Below are 19,800 nucleotides of genomic sequence, written 5' to 3' on the forward strand. Positions count from 1 at the left end.
GTGTGTGTGTGTGTGTGTGTGTGTGTGTGTGTGTGTGTGTGTGTGTGACTAGTGCAGGTTGTTGTGGGGAGGGAGAGTGGTTGAGCAAGGATGTAAGAGAGCTCTGAGTTGAAACCCAAGGGTTGGCAGATTTTTTTCTGTAAAGGGAGGGCCAGAGAGTAAATATTTTAGGTTTTGTGGGGTCAACAGCTCCATTCACCAACTACTCAACTCAACTGTTGTAACATGAAAGGAGCCAGAGCTGACAAATAAGCAAACAGATGCAGTGACTTCAATGGTGACCGTGCAAAAGTTATGAATGTGGCCTTATCTGAAATGAGTCTTTGCAGATATAAGTAAGGATCTTGAGATGAGATCACCTGGAATTATCTGTGTGGGACCCTAACTCCAACAGAAAGTGTCCTTGTAAGAGAAAAGCAGAAGGACACTTGGGCCATACACAGAAGAAGGGGAGGCTGAGTGAAGATGGAGGCAGACACTGTAGTCATCCAGCTACAAGGAATGCAGATGGCTACCCGGAGCCAGAAGAGGCAAAACAAGATTCTCCCCTAGAATCTCTGGAGGGGGCCTGACCCTGCCAGTGCTTGGATTTTGAACCTCTAGCCCCCCAAACTGTGAGAGAACAAGTTTCTGTTAAGTCCTCAAGCTTTTGGTAATGTGTTACGGCTACTCTAGATATTTAATACTATGTACATGCCTGAGTTTTAATAAAATTTCATTCACAAGAACACGACTTGATCCACGGGCCATGGTTTGCTGACCCCTGGTTTAGACCACCAAGAAAACTGAATAGGTCAGCAGGCTAAAAGCAATTTAATAAGACTCTCCTATGGTCCAGAGATGCTTAACTACATAAGTTCAGGGATTTGCAAAGTACTTGAAGGGTTAATTTTCAAGACAGTGAAGAAGAAAGAGGGCTTTACTCTTCCTAGCTAAATGTCTTGATGAAGGCCTCTGAACAGTTTGAGACAAGAAGAAAACACACACACTCTCTCAGCTTTCTTCTAGAAGGGTGTACTGATTTGGCTTCTGGAATGATCTGGGAGACACAAAAGGATGTCTCCTACAGATGAGCTGGCCTTAACAGACTTCACACTCTACAGTTTTTTGAGTCTCAGGAGATCTTTGGAGGAATTTCTGAAGAGAAGGGAGGCTTTTCAGCCATTAGAGGAAGCTGAGCTCCGAGCTGCAGCTCTGCTTGGGTCAACCAGTTAGTTGCTTTTTGGAGTGTGCCATCTCTCTCCCTCGTCCTCTCTTATTAAACACGCACATGCATACATGCAGGCTTGTGTGTGCTATTTGGAACATGTGCACTCACCCTCAGGCTCACTGTTGAACCAAGAGAAATGACCAAAAGGTTGAAGCTCCATTATTTCCCCATGGTGATATGATACTTTTTGGAACTAAGTTTTTCCCTCATGAAACTTTATTCAACAACACATTGTGAGTCGCTATAAATTGGACAGAACTGAGGCCCCTATTACTGTAACCATTTGTAGAATGGTAGCTTTGGCTTTCCTCTTGCAGCCATATAATCTTAACTGTCCATGGGGAAAAGGTTTGATTTTAACAATACACTTTAGGATTTTAAGATTTTCCAATGCAAAAGGAATATGCTAAATTGCGGAACTGCTCTTTGTAATTTCAAAAGTCACAGTTCAATTGCTCTAAATCTCCTTGCTCAATGAAAGCATGTGGTCATAAAGATATTCACCACTGAACCCAGCACACACATCCACCTCCTCTTTGATTCAATGTATTTTTAATCAAACAGACACTTCAAGGTGGGTTGGGATGAAATCTAGCTGAAAGTCCCAGTCACCTTCCATCATGCCTTGCTCAATTCTCTGGTTTTCCTTTACCCTTTGACTGTAACCTTTTTCCACTCAACAAGCTGTCACAATAAACTGTGTACCAGCCTATCTGTATGTGTGCCTAGCTGCATATTACTATATTTTCAGGGAATAATAATTTTTGTTTCCTGATAAGTTTAAAAGTAGATTTTCCTTCCCTTCTTTTCTCTTCCATTTTCTTTCAAAAACTGACAATGGAATTTGTTCTCCCAGAATTTCCTTTTCTTTTAAAATAACTCTAATTAGGAGCCTCTGATTATACATTTTTCATGGCTCAGTATCTCTGACTTGAATGGTAGGCTCTGTCCATCAGCCATATTTACTGACTGTACATTATAGATAGAGGAAAAGTTCAAACACTGAAGAAAAATATGCAAACTATTTTATATAGAATGGATAAACAATAAGGTCCTACTGTACAGCACAGGGAACTATATTCAATATTATGGGATAAACCATAATGGAAAAGAATGTGAAAAGAATGTATATACATACACACACACACATATATGTATAACTGAATAACTTTGCTGTACAGGGGAAATTAACACAACACTGTAAATCAACTATACTCTAATAAAATAAATTTCAGAAAACAGTTCTAGAATAAATGAAAACCATCTTCCCTCAAAGAAACTCTCAGTTTAACAGCTACAACCCCCCTTATCTGCACTTTTGGGGCTATTTCTTCGTGTCAAAGGGCTGAGATGAATTATTTGATCTTTGCCATTTTGATGCTTCTGCTAAAAAGGTAATATGATGTCCAGGGTCCCTTCTAGAGCCCCAAGTCCAAGGATTGGACAACTTCCATGTCTTCCCAAGATAGAGGTCCCAGAACCCTGGACATGAGTCTGATGTGGGAGGAGGCCCTTGGCATCTGGATGTAGGGCACCTTAATGAGGGGTCAGCTGCTTATAAAGTTGGAGGCTCACAACTACTGGGCATTCCATCCTGAATTCTCTGCACCCTGACTGAGCTCTGGGAGAATGAGGCAGTTAAAAATCAGACATAAAGGCTGAGACCTACACCCTTCACAATAATTAAATCACTGCTTTGGAGCTGCTGCTGCTAAGTCCCTTCAGTCGTGTCCGACTCTGTGCGACCCCACAGACGGCAGCCCACCAGGCTCCCCCATCCCTGGGATTTTCCAGGCAAGAACACTGGAGTGGGTTGCCATTTCCTTCTCCAATGCATGAAAGTGAAAAGGGAAAGTGAAGTCGCTCAGTTGTGTCCGACTCTCAGCGACCTCATGGACTGCAGCCTACCAGGCTCCTCCGTCCATGGGATTTTCCAGACAAGAGTACTGGAGTGGGGTGCCATTGCCTTCTCCACTTTGGAGCTAGGTACCCAATATTTGCCAGATGACATGTGAAAGAAAGTGAAAGTCGCTCAGTCATGTCTGACTCTTTGCGACGCCATGGACTACACAGTCCATGGAATTCTCCAGGCCAGATACTGGAGTGTGTAGTCGTTCCCTTCTCCAGGGGATCTTCCCAACCCAGGGATTGAACCCAGGCCTCTCGCATCGCAGGCAGATTCTTTATCAGCTTAGCCACAAGGGAAGCCCCATGTAAAATGTGATTTAAAAAATCAACATTTTCATTAAAAAAATATTAGAACATATCAGAAGTATTTGGATGTTTCTGTGTTAAATTTGGACATTAGATGCTTTTATGGGTATACTTTTTAATTTTTCAAGAAATATCCTTCTTTTATTATTTTTTGAAATATTAATCACTTTAAAGTAAACAGGTTTGGTCAACATGTCTTAGATCATTCTTTTTAATAATTCAAACCACAACAACAGCATTGTACCAGATTGCTTTGTCATACTAGATTTTGCTTCTGCAGTGCTAACTCACCCTAGTTTATATCAGCAATACATTGTCTGGTCTCAAAATATGGAATCCTTTTTACTTCTCTCTCTTCCTATATTAGCCTGTACGTCTATAATGATTAAATCTGCTCATCTCTCCTTAAAAGGAAACATCCTTATTACTGTTGTCAGTTGGCATGGGGAAGGGAGGTCGGTGCCTCATGAGTTTGGGAAGAGAATACCTGTGTCCTGGGTCCCTGCGTTTTTCTTGTTGGCCATGTTAAATATTGACCTCCTGGAATCCACAAGCAGACGGTAGTATCCAGCCGTTAAGCAGGCCAGGTTCATGGCGTCCGAAGACTCCATCAGGAGTGTGATGGGCTACACAGAAGAGAATGCTTTGGTTAAAACCATCCCCCCTTAATAACCTCCCTCAAGTGACAACAGTGACATTTGTGCTTATGAAATGTGAACAAACGAACTTTTGGAGTGACTGTTTCACTGGAGAAACACAAATGAGGGAAAGGTCAGGCATAACAGAGAGCCTGACTGAAAAAAGTTCAGGTGACACCATTTTGAAACAAATAACACTGGTTTTGTTTCAAATCGTTAATCTTTTTAAAAGTCACAGGTAAGGAGTCAGTTAACAGATACGAATTCACTATCTGAAAAAAAATCACAGGAAGACTAAGTTTGGGTTCATGGTGAAAATTTGTGTTGAATTGAAGTAAAAATCAAGTGGAAATTACTGTTAAGACTGAATGAAAAGTGTTGAAGAGATCCAGGAAAAGGATATTTCTAAAGGAGATTGTAAATTCACAGGGAGGGGAAAATAGACATAGGAGTTGAGAAAAGGCCTTGCCCCAACTTTCTGGAAACAAAATTGGCCGAGGATCTTGGGCATACAGGGAAGCAGCTATCCTCATTGAGAAAGGAAGGGTGGATAAGCCCGTGTCTTTTTGTTGAAAAAGAGAGAAAGTGAGAGGAAAATAAGGGAGCAAGAAAAAAGCAGACAACCAGAGAGGCACAGAAACAGCGAGATGACAGGTCCCTTGCTTTCACTGCCAGGGGTAGGACACTGGCCAGGATGGTGGCCTTGGGTGATGAAACCTAACTTCCGCCCCAAGGCCCTGATCAACTCAACTTGCTGCCTTTTCCTTCCATTTCAATGGCAGTTTCCCTCCAAGCAGCCCCGCAATTCTTTTATATAAACAGGAAACCATCCACAGGGTCTTGTCACCTCCTTCTGTTTGAGATGGATTATCCCTGTTATCAGGTCTGTGATGACTGTACCCGATACAGCCATTCTTCTGCCCCTTTTACATGACAGGCTATATTGCTCTTAGCATCTTTGGTCATAGACCAGGACAGGTGTGCCAAGTCTCCCCTTGGACATTCGTTGCCATGAAGTCAAGTGCAGTGCCCTGGATTCAGCCCATGAAACACCATGGGCCATGGCCAGCGTGCCTGAGCTCCATGCTCTCCCTTGACGCGTCCCTTCTATTGTGTAGAAGCCCATTTCCACATTCTCCTCTACTCTTAATCTGCCCCTTCCACAGCACTGGGGGTGGGGGTGAAGCTGGGAATGGGTCCTTCCCCCATTCTCAGAACACGACTTCTCGCAGTTCAACCTGTTTCCTCTGCGGACTCACTGGGCCTTTTCTCTACAGAAACGTCACATACATTAATGCTGCCCAAATCCAATGACTCATCTATGACTGGAACAAGACAGCGGGAACAGGGGACCTGGATTGCTTCCTGTCAACTTCTGTTTGGGGAGGAAATGTCTGCCCTCTGAGGACAAACTCAGATGGCTGTTTCCAGTGAAATGGCCATGATATTCAAGGGGCCAGATGTTCGGCCACCACTAATTGCTACAGCGTGAAAAGACAGATTGACTGAACTACTTAGTCTTTCCAAAAGAATGAGCACATATGCATGCTACATCAAAAAGGGAATGGGGAATCTAAACAAAGTTGGGAAGACTCTCCCTGACTCTCTACGTAAGAATCACGTATTCTAGAAAGTAAGCAGTAACATTTCCCCTACTCCCCATCACTCTGGAGCCAGCCAGGACCTTAGACCCAAACTCATTTGCTTTTTCATATAGAGCTGAAGAGATGGAGCTCAGAGAAAGAAAGGGACTTGTCCCCTAATCACAGAGCCATCTAGTGAGGACTGGAGCCCTCATGTCTGAGTTGAGTGGATTTTTCCTTTACCCATTTCACCACTGATGGGCTGCACAGGTTGAAATTTTGCTTGCTTTGTAAATATCAGAAGCACTATCAGGAAGCAAGGTCATATGTCAATATCTGAAAGACTTACCTTCACGTCCAGCACATGGAGCTCCACCCTCACCAAGCTCTCCTCTTCAGTAAACATCTCGATCCTGTTGACATGGCTGAAGTCAGCTAAAAGAGCCACCAGATTGGTTTTGGTGTTTATGACATGGCTTATGCCATAGCGGGGTCCCACCAAGAGGGTCACTTCTGAGCGCTTTTCTGCCTGCTGAGAAAGACATGTCCACAAAATTTTAACAATACCAGACCTCTGGCAATTCCCTGGTGGTCCAGTGGTTAAAACTCCATGCTTTCACTGCCCATGGTCCAGCTTCCATCCCTGGTTGGGGAACTAAGATTCTGCAATTTTCATGATGTGGCCAAAACAAATAAATAAATAAAATAACAATGAAAATGCTCTGAAGCACCAGGCATGGTTGAACCTGAGAGTCTGTTTTTCTAAGATTACATTTTCTTTAGAAAGTATTCCCGGGTTATATTGTACTAAATCATCCAATTAGAAGAACCAGATATATGATTACAGCAAGGCCCTGATAAATTATGAATAATGTAGGAAGTAAATGTTATCATAGCATGCATATTCATTATCATCAGAGGCTATCAGAAATGAGGATTTTTTTTTTTCTTTTTCAAATCATTCTGGTCCAATGATTTAAAAGGAGGCCACTGTGAGAGTGCACCAATTCTCTCGGCTCTTCATATTTCCTTTTCTGGGGCATTCTGCAGCAGTGTTATCTAGCTTAACATTTCTTCTGATATTTTCAGACTAGGGTGCAGTCAATTAGAAATGAGGGCTGGAAAAGATTCACAGCTGATTTGCTTTTGTCATCAAAGGCAGCTCATTCAAGACAGCCTAGGCAGTGATATTTTGAAGGCTTCTGTGACTTCCACAAAAAAGCAAGAAAAAGAAATTACCACTAATGTTGCCTTGAACACACGGCCCCCATACAGTCGGAGGTCACTGAGGAACTTGAGATAATGGACCTTGGCTTGCAGTGCAGAGAGCTGAAGAGAGAAAAGAAACCTCAGGTGTTCACTCCATCAGGTGGGATTTTGTTTCTGCTGGAGACTAGCCGAAAGTAAAGGCAAACGACAAGGATGCTTCCACTGCCAGCAGATGGGGTGTGACAAGGGCTCTTCATGAAGAATGAAAGTAAGCTGATCAAGGGCTGTAACAGGACATCTAGCTTAAATATTTTCTTATGGCGGGGGGAAGTATAGATATGCTGAGCCAGGGCATTCAACAAGTCAGAACAAGATAATAAAATTCTCCACTGAAATGGGGTGTGCAGAGTTTGTGGGAGCTCTTTTGAATACATACCTTCAATCCATAGAAAGCCTTTTAAACAGGCTTGTTTCTTCCAGTCTTTGTAAGTTTTTAGGGAAAATGAGCTTTTTGAGCATCATTGTGGAAATGTTTTAAATTCCTATCTAAGTCTCTAGTAATGTAAATCCAAGAATCTAGCGAGTTTCATAAATGATTGACAAATGAAATTTTATCCAGTAAAACTGATCCTTAAGAAGACTTTAAAATGCAGATTCCCATATCCTAAAAAAATACTTGATTGAAAAAAGTCCACATTTCAATGTAAAATATGATATAAAACTACTATATAAATATAAAATAGATAAACAACGTGGTCCTACTGTGGAGAATAGGGAACTATATTTAATATCTTTATAATAATCTATAATGGAAAAGAATCTGAAAACATATATATACACATATACGTATAATTGAATCACTTTGCTGCATACTTGAAGCATTTTAGATTAACTATATTTCAATAAATCTTTTTTAAATTAAAAAAAAATGAAAGAAAAAAGTCCACATTTCATAACAAATGTTCCAGAAGAGTTTGTTAGGGGTGAAATTTTCCAAGGTGCAGAATATCAAGTGGCAAGGGCTGTAAAACTCTGTTTTCAACTGCAGATAACTTGCCAACTCATTTGTTAACTGTACCTCAACGCGCTATTCCTCATATAATTGTAATTTAGGACCAATCATCCAGCCTACTCCTTTCAAAAATCCAAAGCACTTTGCAAATTGACGCGAAAGCAAACCTCTCACTCTTAACTAGAAAAAATGACCTTTACAGAAGGACATTGATCGACCAATCTTAGAGCCGTTATCCAAATTATTACAAAACCAGTGGGCCAAGCTTGGGGGAAAAAAATCACACCAAGTCAATTAAAAGAAAAGTAGCTTTGGGCAAATCAGAACTGACATTTAGAACATCTTGACCCATGACATCCTGCTATATTTCCATAGGCCGAATACTTACGGAAACTGAGAAGTAAGTCAAAGGTGACTGGTAGTGTGTTGAACTTGATTACATGTTTAAAAATAGTCATTGGGGTGATGAGGGAGCAGAAATAAGTATGTGTTAGCCAATAAAAAGGACTTAAAACCAGATACTAAGACCAAGAAACTACCCACAGAAATAATTTGTACTCCAGTCACACATATATCGATGGCCAATATCATTGAGAAAATGTTCTTGGGTTGGCAGGCTGCCTTCAGTTTTACAGTTTACATAAGGCTCCTTCTCTCTCTAGTTTCTAAAACCTTTTGCTTTTTATTACCAATAAACATAACTTTCTATTCTGACCAACAGTGTATTTTTAAATGTTCTTTCTGTTTCTTCTACTAGATTAAAAAAAATTTAACGCTAATGATGTTGAGTGACAGAACTGAACTTATCTTCTCTCTAGAAGTACAGTTCAGGTCAGTGGTTGTCAATTGGGATGATTTGGACAAAATCTGGAGACATTTTTGTTTGTCATGATTGAGGGGATGGGTGCTGACATCTCATGGATAGAGACCAGAGATAATGCTAAATATCACCCAGTGTGCAGGACAGCCCTTCTCCCCAATCAAAAATGATCTGATCCCAAATGTCAAGAGAGCCAAGGGAGAGAAACTTCGGTTTAATTAATGTGGCATCAAGTCTGCAGGGACCCTTACTCACTGCTGTGCACTTAAGCTGGTCTGAGTGGTATGCAAAACTATGAGGAAAACATGAAATTATTTGGCAATTCTGTCCTCTAATCCCAAGGTCTTAAGGCTTTGCAAGGTTCTCCTGCATGCGCATGTGAATGCACACAAACTGTACAATAAGGAGTCTATAGTGTGCAAGGAATAAAGAGGTCTCCATAAGAAAACTTATTTTTCATTAGTCTTAGAAACATGTGAATAGTTAAAGTAAGAGAAGGTTATGTAGTGTTACAGCTTCTGAAAATCTAGTGCTAAGTATTTTATTCATGGGCTAATTTTAAACATTTAAAAAAATGCATGCAAGCTCTCTCTTTAAAATCCATTTTCTATTAAGATGCAAATGTGATACCTTTTTACCGGGTGGTACCAAGTTTTGATTTGCTTTGACAAGGTGTGAAAGTGCTTTCTTTATGTTCTTCTCTTTCATGCTTTGCAGCACAGCAGAGGGAAGAAAAGTCTCTAATCCCCATTCTTTTCTGCAATAAAGAGCAGATCTTTAATTTCACATTCTCGTGATGATTAGTTATCTAAGACAAAATGGTGCTCTGATGTTTGTTGGAACAAACGAATTCTTAGGAAGGCAGAGAATGGAGACAAGTCCCCAATTAGGGAAGCAACCTTTAATTTACACTCAGGAAACATACTATTTGATCATTAATCCATATGTTTGCATTTTAAAAGAAATATATTCCTCACTGTCCAGAGAGGAGCATTTGGGATCAATGGAAATTGAAGAGACACTTTATCCATCGCACCTCTGAGTCTCTTAAAACTCATTGACATGTCTGAGTTTGTACTTCTAACAACTTTTCCCCATCCCTTTATTTATTCTCATTGTCACCTCCCCCTGTTCGCCCACGGTCGTCTTTCTCTATTCCCTTAGAAGGATGAGTATACTTCCTTCATGGTCCCAAACCATTCTTTCCTCCCCATCTCCCTCACCAATGGTGATTTCTTTAGAAACACACAGTCCTCTTTTCTCCCACCCAGATGATGTCTATCTAACTCCTTCCATCAATAGTTCTTGTTGAGGTGGGGAGCGGGTTTCCGGTATGGAGTCAGGGTAGGATTTAGGACCCTTAAGTGTGTTTGGTACTGAAAGGGAGATGTAACCATCTCTCGTAGGTGTGGCTATACTAGAAAAAAACAAACAATGGGACTGGGTTAGTATATTCTTGCCAAGAATCTAGTTCTCCAACAATGACTAGAATCCTATCCTAAGATGGTTCCACGTTTTGAATTCTAGGAAATTTATCCTGATCGGTCATGTGTGCCCAACCCGTATCTTCTAAATTATATGAAGACTTTTGAGAAGGTTCTGGTTATTTCTCCTGCTCCAGATTCTCTCTAAAGAAGAGTAGGAAGTCAGCCTCCCTCCACTTGGCCATTCACATGCTTTTCCCTAGTTAAGATGGTATTTTTCATGATCACCACTTGCTTCCTCCTCCTTCTCCTCAACTTGTACTTATTTTCGTCCATCATTTGGCACTTCTTATGGGCTACTTTGTAATTCTACTTATATCATTATTTTACATTCTATGTCTTGTCTTTATAATCAGATCACAAATTCTTCAAAGGTTAAGATAACAATTTATACTTATTACTATTTTCTTTTCTCCTAGTAGAAATATCATATAAAATACTCAGTGAACATTTGTTGTATGAATAAATTAATTAATGAGAACATTAATTAATCATCACAGGCTCTGCAAGATTCTTAGGCAAGCTAGGTATCTCTGGAAGTTTTTGACTGTACCATGTCCAACCTGGTAAAATGTGGGTACAGAGAGTAGGAACAGAGATGCATTTTGGTTGTCTGAAAATCATCTCAAGTTGTGCAGGCCACATTTTCAAATGGGATCCAATTTCATCTGTCCCCAAAAACCTCAGAAAGGGGATTGAGTGAGGGTGTAAAGAGATTTACTTGGGTGTGAGACCTCTTTGTGAGCTGAATCTCTCTTGGCTTTCAGAGAAACTAAGAGAAAAAGAAACAAACCATCTGCAAAAAGAAGTACACTGAGATTGGAAGGCCTATGGTTCTCAAACTGCACACAAGGATCTGTCCCTAGGCAGCGACAGGACAACTGAGAATGGCAAGATGAGGGCGTTGGGAGTCCACAAGCTGGAAGCTCTCATCTTCCCCGCAAAAGACTCTCAAGCCTGCTGCGAAGAAGCCATTTTGCTGTGTGGGAGGGTCAACCTGCCACTGTGGAACCTGGGGAGGCTTGGCAGGCAGCTAGCCCATGGGAAACTTCTTTGGGATGGAGGGTTTCAATCAGCCATATGCCACTTGGAGGTGGAACAGACACTAAGGCTTTCAGTGTTACATGAAGATGAGGTGGATTATGACTCAAAAAATTACTTTTTATATGGCATTTTGATCATCCGAAGGTAATCTCTGGTTATGCACACCATTTTCTAAACACAGGTCTTCAAATGATCACACAAACAACAGTGCAATGCGGAGTCCCACCACCTTGGTTCAAATCCTACCCTCCCTAGTTAATAGCCAGTGAGGTCTGGATAAATTACTTAACTATTCTCAGCTTGCTAATCTGTGAAATGGAGTGACAGTTCTACAATTTTCATAGGGAGGTTGCGGGAATCAAACAGCTTAATGTCTGAAAAGTGCTGAGACCAGACCTTGGCTTGGAGCCAAGTTCATTTGGGAATTTTAAAATGTATGCTTCATTTGCAATGTGACCTTCAATTTAACCATAATTCTCTGAAGGTGGATTACAGAAGAAATGGTCTCTTCCACCGAAAGTGAACAGAACATTCATATATTTTGCCTCTCGTTAACAGATGCTCTGCCACAAACAAGATCAATTTTGGAAACGGACATACACATCAAAAATACCCTTGGGCATTAAGGAGACAGCATCTTTGTCTTCAAAATGGTTCGGAGAGTCAGCACTTACTCGATGTACTTGAGAGAGATTTTCTGCGTTTGCTTGGTGGTCACGGTTGCGATGTACATTTGCAGTGCTGCCAGCCTCAGGGCTATGTCATATTTCAGCTCCGGCCCAAACCTCTCCTGAACGACATCGTTACAACTCTGAAAAGACACCAGCAGAGGGCGCAGCTTGTCAAAGAATGCATCATGTCGCCTTAGAGTGACACACGTTTCTTCTGTGTCCCACTTTCACTTCCACGTGAAAGTGGAGTGACTGTGTTAGTCACTCAGTTGTGTTTGACTCTTTGCGACCCCACGGACGGTAGTCCATCAGGCTCCTCTGTCCATGGAATTCTCCAGGCAACAATACTGGAGTGGGTTGCCATTCCCTTCTCCAGGGGATCTTTCTGACCCAGGGATTGAACCTGGGTCTCCTGAATTGCAGGCAGATTCTTTACCATCTGAGCCACCAGGGAAGCTGCTTGGAATTGAGTCAGTATTTAAGTATATGCACACAGACCACATACATAAACATTGAACATTCATCACGAGCGAGCTGCTAATTAAATATTTAGCTTTTTGTAAAAATAACGAGGAATTTAGGAATGGAATTCCCAAACACAGGTGTCACGACTGAAAACGTGAAACCCTGGTAGCATGATGTGGCTTGTGGAGCTAGACTACCGGGACTGGAATCCTGGGTTCCAATCCTCTTTCTCCATTTTCACCATGTGACCTTGGGCAAGCCCCTTAATTGTTCTGTACCTCAGTTTCCTCTTCTGTGCCTTGGGGATAATACTCCCCATTCACTGAGTTGTGACGAGGATTAAATGAGTTAACAAGGTAAAGCCCTTAGAACTCCATCTAATAAATTGGAAGCTCTCATACATGTTAAGAGCTGTCATCATCAACATCACCCTCTTCCTTGCATCCAGAGAGGCTTCAGGGAGGCAGAATTAGAAGGCGATGGAGAGTAGCAGCTCTGGACCTACACCTGCTTGGGAGTCCTGGCTTCACTATGGCTACTTCTGGGTATAACCTTCAAGCAGTTAACTTTGCTCTTGCAGCCTCAGTTTACTCATCTATACAATGTGAATTCATACTAACAACATGGCTGGAGTAGGGAGGGGGGTGAGGATGTGAGATGCACGCTTTGTTACAGTGCCTTGGTGAATTCAGTGGGGGGTGGCTCTTGAAATTGCCAGTCCGTTCCAGTGGGGAGTGCCCTCACTGTGACTTTGAGGGAGTCTCTTGGCTTTACTTTGTTCACATGTAAAAGGGCAATGCCTACCTCACAGGGTTTGGGGTGAGCATCAGATTGAAGAGGTGCTGAGAGGGTGCTATAACATGCCAAGCCCTCCAGGACCACACCGTTTGAGGGTGCCATTCTCACTTCCTCATGGATCAAACACTGAACCGAATGGTGATGAGAAACATCGTCCCGTATAAGCATATTATGCATATGTGTTTACTTATCTTTGTTATGGGAAACTAAACTCTTGGGCTAAAAAATACAGCCTCTTTCTCCCTTCTTTTATTCTTCACCTTACCTCCCAAAAGATTTCAAATGGAAAACTGTATCAGGACTTGCTTGGCTCCTTTCTGAGTAAGTACATTTATGACCACTTCATGCATTGATTTGACTGAACGGGAACATGTACCCTTGCAAAGGTCCATCTAGTCAAGGCTATTGTTTTTCCAGTGGTCATGTATGTATGTGAGATTTGGACTGTAAAGAAAGCTTAGCATCAAAGAATTGATGCTTTTGAACTGTGGTGTTGGATAAGACTCTTCAGAGTCCCTTGGACTGCAAGGAGATCCAACTTGTCATTCCTAAAGGAAATCAGTCCTGAATATTCATCAGAAGGACTGATGCTGAAGCTGAAACTTCAATACTTTGGCCACCTGATGTGAAGAACCGACTAGCTGGAAAAGACCCTGATGATGGGAAAGATTGAAGGCAGGAGGAGAAGTGGATGACAGAGGATGAGATGGTTGGATGGCATCACCCACTCAATGGACATGAGTTTGAGTAAACTCTGGGAATTGGTGATGGACAGGGAGGCCTGGCGTGCTGCAGTCCATGGGGTTGCAAAGAGTCAGACATGACTGAAGGACTGAACTGAACTGATGGTTTCTGCCCTTTGAATACCTCCCCATGCCGCTCTGGCGCTATGGAGGTATGCCCTGCCCACCTGCTCTGGCTCTCTGCCTCTCAACCCACCCCTCACCCCCAAGAGTGAAGCCACATTCCCTCCCCTCCATTCTTCATATGCTTTTCCTTCTCCACTTCTCCTTAAAAGTCTACGTCTATCTGGACTGGACTGCACTTTGGTTGAAAATGGGTGTGATTAGAGGCAGGAGACAGGGCGGCTCTGAAGGAAGACAGCCTCTGGGAGCAATTCCAAGCTGTTATTTTGTTTTTGTGGCCTTAGATTTACCAGTTATTTCCAAGAGCTCAGGACTGTCCACAATGGGGCACCATGCATTTCAGGGTCCAGTTAGGGTCATTTTGAGGGATAGGGTGCCAGGCCATAAAAGGCATTCAAAGAACCAGTTTTTTTTTTTTTTTATAAATTACTTTATTTTAGGACTGCTAAAAGGACTTGCACAACAGATGTGAAACAGGATTTTAGCATAGAATTTAGAGACAAAAGATCCAAGTGGGATCCTAGGCTCTGTCAACCACTAATCAAATGACTTTGGACCTGGCATTCCATCTCTCTTGAGTCTCAGTTTTCTTATCTGAAAAAAAAAATTAAGCTAACAACAGCTAACTCTCAAGGTTGCTAGTATACCTATGAGGATGTTTCATGATACGGACTGTGCTTTATAAAGGTGAGTCATCACTATCACTTCTCAGAATTGCGACCGAGGTTGTTGTTTCCCACTCCTGTATTTAACCAGACTTCTGGGTGAATTTTTTTGTCTAGGTGATTAGTCACTAATTACATTATATAATTAGTTCAGACTGATCCCAGAGAACTACTGTGACATATGACTTATACATATTTTTGGTACAAATTATGCATTTATTACTCTCAAGTGCATTATTTAAAATAGTTACGCATGCAAATGGCGGTCGCTGATTTGCTTAACAGAGATTTCAACAGACTCCACTTTAGACCTACAAAAATTCATTTATAATGAACATGTGAGATACTAAAAAAAAAAAAAGATAACCTTTTGTAGCCTGATTATCCTGTTTACCAACTGGTGTACCATCTTTTTAAAAACTAGATGGTGGACAGTAAAATGTCAGCAGAGCTTATTATAATTATGAATTAGAAGAGTCTGGATTATTAGGGCTTAGTGTTATTAGATATGCTAAAATCTGTAAAATACTTCATGGTCCATTAATGGTTAAGACATTTCTATATATTATCACTATTGAAACCTCTGTGGTCATTGTCATGGCTCACCTCATCAATGGCCACTGCCCTCAGTAAGAGCTCACTAAGTTGAATTGATTTTTGGCTGTGTAATGTGATAGACACTGTTTCTATTTCCTCTTTTGTTCTCTAGGCTAATTTTATTGCATCCTTTTAGTACCTTAAAATCAACACTTGGGATGTAGAACCATTTGCAGGTCCATGGACTCATGCTAGACACATACATAATTTTAGACAGACTGCATGTTCTATGATACAAGGCATTTTGAAACAGGGGTCTAAGTCCAAGAAATTTTCTTTTTCCTGTTCTCAGTGAAGGATAAATGAGATGATGATAGATTAATTTTGGTCTCTATCACCCACCATAACATGGTCCCCACCCCCGCCCCACCACCCATCACTGGCTACTCCTTGAAGGAATAGCTAATCCACCAGCCAAGCAACACACAAGGTAAGAAAGCAGAAATATCTTCAGTCTTCAGCTAGTCCCAGGGAAAGAGTCCCAGCAGGTTTTCCTGTTCTCAGGACAGTTCCACAGGTATAAAGGATATATCTTTGGAATAAGAAAGATCTCCATGAACTGCATTAGATTTGCGTAAACAGACTTAAATAGAACCATGCTTAGCAGTACTCCCAGGGTACTTAAAAGGTTTCCCCTCCCCAAGACAAACACAACTGTGTTCTTCTTTTAGAAATGCAATAAATTAGTGATGTTTAAAACAGAAGCCGAGTAAATGGTTTTAAAGCATCATCTTGTAAATGGGATGAGTATATAATTAGAGAATGACAACTGAATGCATATTGCGTTCTACAGCCATGCACTGATAGGCACCTGTAACTATGTATTTGCAACTAATAAGCTTAAAACATAGTATATGTGATGTGAGTTGCAGTGGCAGAGCCCTGGGTCAGTTCTCAGTAGGAATATGGGGAAGATGCAGTAACAGGTCAGCTGAGAATCAGGCTGTCCCGTGGACTCAGGTCTGGGTTACCTGGCCTTTGGGGAAGAGGGAATATTGTTGAGCGGTCCAGGGAACCAAAGTTTAACATTTAAGGAAGCCGAACTCATGGCAGTTCATTGTTCTGGATAGAAAATGGAGTGAAGTGCACCACACATCTATTTGGGGTAGGATTACCTTTTCCTGATGATTGCAGGTTATCTACATGAACAGTAAATATCCTCAGTTCAGTTCAGTTCAGTTGCTCAGTCGTATCTGACTCTTTGCAACCCCATGAATCTAAGCATGCCAGGCCTCCCTGTCCATCACCAACTCCCGGAGTTCACTCAGACTCATGTCCATCGAGTCAGTGATGCCATCCAGCCATCTCATCCTCTGTCATCCCCTTCTCCTCCTGCCCCCAATCCCTCCCAGCATCAGAGTCTTTTCCAATGAGTCCACTCTTCACATGAGGTGGCCAAAGTACTGGAGTTTCAGCTTTAGCATCAGTCCTTCCAAAGAAATTCCAGGGCTGATTTCCTTCAGAATGGACTGGTTGGATCTCCTTGCAGTCCAAGGGACTCTCAAGAGTCTTCTCCAACACCACAGTTCAAATGCATCAATTCTTCGGCGCTCAGCCTTCTTCGCAGTCCAACTCTCACATCCATACATGACTACTGGAAAACCATAGCCTTGACTAGACGGATCTTAGTCGGCAAAGTAATATCTCTGCTTTTGAATATGCTATCTAGGTTGGTCATAACTTTTTTTCCAAGGAGTAAGCGTCTTTTAATTTCATGGCTGCAGTCACCATCTGCAGTTAGACTCATTAAAAATGGCAGTCCATAAGAGTTACAGTCTCTAAAACAAGCAAAAAACCCAAATTCTTGGAAATTTTAGGTAGTATGTAAATAACAATATTATTTTCTAGATAGAAGTTTAGTGTCAAACTGCTAAAAATTCAGGTAGAGTTGTTTAGCAGTTCCTTGGGGGTTTTCATCACAGGTAAATGTTTTAAAACAATTTTTGTTATTGGACATATTTCTTATACTTACTCCTCCTTTCTATCATGCTTATAAATATTTTACGGGTCAAGTTTTCATATGTATTGAATTCAAATGCATATAGCCAATTTGTTTCAGGATATTTATACTATCAATTTTCTGTCTAGAGAGAATATTCAAATTTCAGCACTTTGTTATTAGTTCTGATGAAAGACAAAACAAAGAGTCTTTCAGAAAGATAAGGGAAGAATCATGGTTAGAGGGTTTTTGTTTCCTTCTAATGTTTTAAGAGGAATTTAAAAATTGGAAATCAACCTAGAATGAGAAGTTATGATTACCTAGCATCAGAAGAGATTTTTGAAAGAATCTCTAGGTGGTAGATGGAAGTTCTGGGGGAAGGCAGAAATAGAAATATCAAAAAGTTGTGGGAGGTTTCCATTAGACTCATAGTAACTGGCTGTCAACCCACATCCCCTTGGCATTTACTGCTGCAAGGTGAAGGCTGGTACTGCAAACACCTGTGACCACCTGCGAGTTCAGGGCAAACCAGCACAGCCAGGGAGTAGCTGTCCTTGGGAGAAGCCCACCCCCAATTATGGACAGGATGTTAGCAGACAAAACCCCAGTCCCCTGAGGTGTGCTCTCTACTGGTTCCCAGTGTCCCCAGTGGGACTGAGCTCCAGCTGTCCACAATGGAAACTGGCTTGAAAATACTCTTTAGTGGCACCCCCTTATCCCATTTCCCCTCCTATTCCTCTCCCAGTATTTCCCAGTGTCGCCTCCCAAATAAACCACTGGAGTCCAAATCCTTGTCTAAAGATTAGCTTATGGGGGAACTCAACAAAACACTGGCCTTTCACATGTGGGACTCTGTATAGCAGGGGTCATTCCCCTATACGGCGAATATATCAAGGGTCATTACCCAATAATGACGACTATATCAGGGACCATTCCCCTATAATGATGAATATATCAGGAGTCGTTCCCTTATAATGACAAATGTCATTCCCCTATAACGAATAAAAAAGTCATCTGGTTCCAAGTGTGTTTTGGTATAATAACAAACAATAATAAACAATTAGATGAGATTTAAAATATCAACAGGTAGATAAAAATAAAAGGTCAAGTTTAGAGAGAGGAATATAAATGAACACAAATACAGACTTTGTAAGAAAGTCATCACATTAAGTTTTACTGAATCGAGAGAGTTGAGGATACCTCCAGGTCCTCATGTGTGGCTTTTAATTGTGTGACAACCAAAAAGCAACTAAGCGTGATGACACTTTTTGCTACTCCATCCATGTGGGGGTGACTTGACTGCCTGCCTCTCCTGGTGTCTGCTCACACCCCTGTCCAAAAAGTCCCCTCTTCATTGACCTCTCCTACAAAGGAGAAATTTGGTGAAATCCCTTGTACATACAACAAAGACCATGCCTGTGTGGAATCACAGGGAAAGTCACGGTGCTGTGCTGAGTTCAGCAGCCAAGCAGCCTGCATGGCTCCCCAGCTAACAGATGGGGGTGGCACCTTGGTGACCAGGAGCTGGGATACATTGAAAAGTGAAGTCACTCAGTTGTGTCCAACTCTTCGTGACCCCATGGACTGTAGCCCACCAGGCTCTTCCATCCATGGGATTTTCCAGGCAAGAGTACTGGAGTGGGTTGCCATTTCCTTCTCCAGGGGATCTTCCTGATCCAGGGATCGAAGCTGGGTCTCCTGCATTGCAGGCTTTACCATCTGAGCCACCAGGGAAGCCCCCTGAGCCACCAGGGACACATTGGGTCACATATTTATAGTGGGCAGGACTGGGTCAGGGATTTCAGGCTTCCAAAAAAAAAAACTCCGAGGTAGGCACTCGGAACTTAAAAGAACGAAGTACGATTTGGGCTTCATTTAAATCATCTCAAAAAGCATTTCTTTTTAATAGTTTCTAGAGATCAATTATCAGAACAGGTGAATAAGTCATTACCATCACATAACATATAATTCTGCAGAGCCACCACCCCCAGTGAGTCACTGCTGAGCCTTTGACAATTCTGCTTGTGAGAGCAACTGACAGTCTATGAAAAATTGACGAAAAGGGAAACATCACCTTGAGGTGTAAAATCCATTATGAATGCCAGCACTTCCTTTAGTGGGGCTGGCCAGGACTGTGGGGAAGGTGCTGAAAAGATTCAAGGACAAGGGAGCTCGGGGCTGGGTGGCCTCTGCTCGGCCGGGCAGCGTGGACCAAGGGCAGCATTCACACACCTGAGTAAGGGTCTCCTGTTCATGAAGCAAAAGCAGCTTCGTTCCAGCCCCTTCCGTCCTCTGCTCCAGCATGAGGGAGAAATGTTCGATGCCTTTGATGGAAAGCTTCTCTTGAAGGGTTAAGATGACATCCTTACAGAGGAAACATTGAAGATATGTGATCAAAATCAAGGTAGCCTTTTTAGATTCCACATATAAATGACCTTATATGCAAAACAGAAGCAGACCCGCAGACATAGAAAACAAACTTGTGGTGATCAAAGGGGAGAGGGGGGAGGGATAAATTAAGAGATTGCAATTAACATATGCACCCTACTATATATAAAATAGATAACCAACAAGGACCTAGTGTG

General features: G+C 41.8%; 1 protein-coding gene across 1 annotated transcript in view; it reads right to left on the minus strand.

Annotated features, from left to right (window-relative positions):
• The window catches only part of FRMPD4 (FERM and PDZ domain containing 4), a 314,036-nt gene that overhangs the window by 9,544 nt on the left and 284,692 nt on the right, over positions 1-19,800 (minus strand). Inside the window, exons 8-13 of the mRNA XM_040265366.1 lie at positions 19,290-19,579; positions 11,889-12,077; positions 9,317-9,443; positions 6,885-6,974; positions 5,995-6,177; positions 3,912-4,050 (exon numbers count right to left, since the gene is read on the minus strand). Of these exons, the coding sequence (XP_040121300.1) occupies positions 3,912-4,050; positions 5,995-6,177; positions 6,885-6,974; positions 9,317-9,443; positions 11,889-12,077; positions 19,290-19,579 (1,018 nt within the window). The remainder of the gene's footprint in view (positions 1-3,911; positions 4,051-5,994; positions 6,178-6,884; positions 6,975-9,316; positions 9,444-11,888; positions 12,078-19,289; positions 19,580-19,800) is intronic.

Source organism: Oryx dammah, unplaced genomic scaffold (assembly GCF_014754425.2).
Source record: "Oryx dammah isolate SB20612 unplaced genomic scaffold, SCBI_Odam_1.1 HiC_scaffold_23, whole genome shotgun sequence".
Lineage (NCBI taxonomy): Eukaryota > Metazoa > Chordata > Mammalia > Artiodactyla > Bovidae > Oryx > Oryx dammah.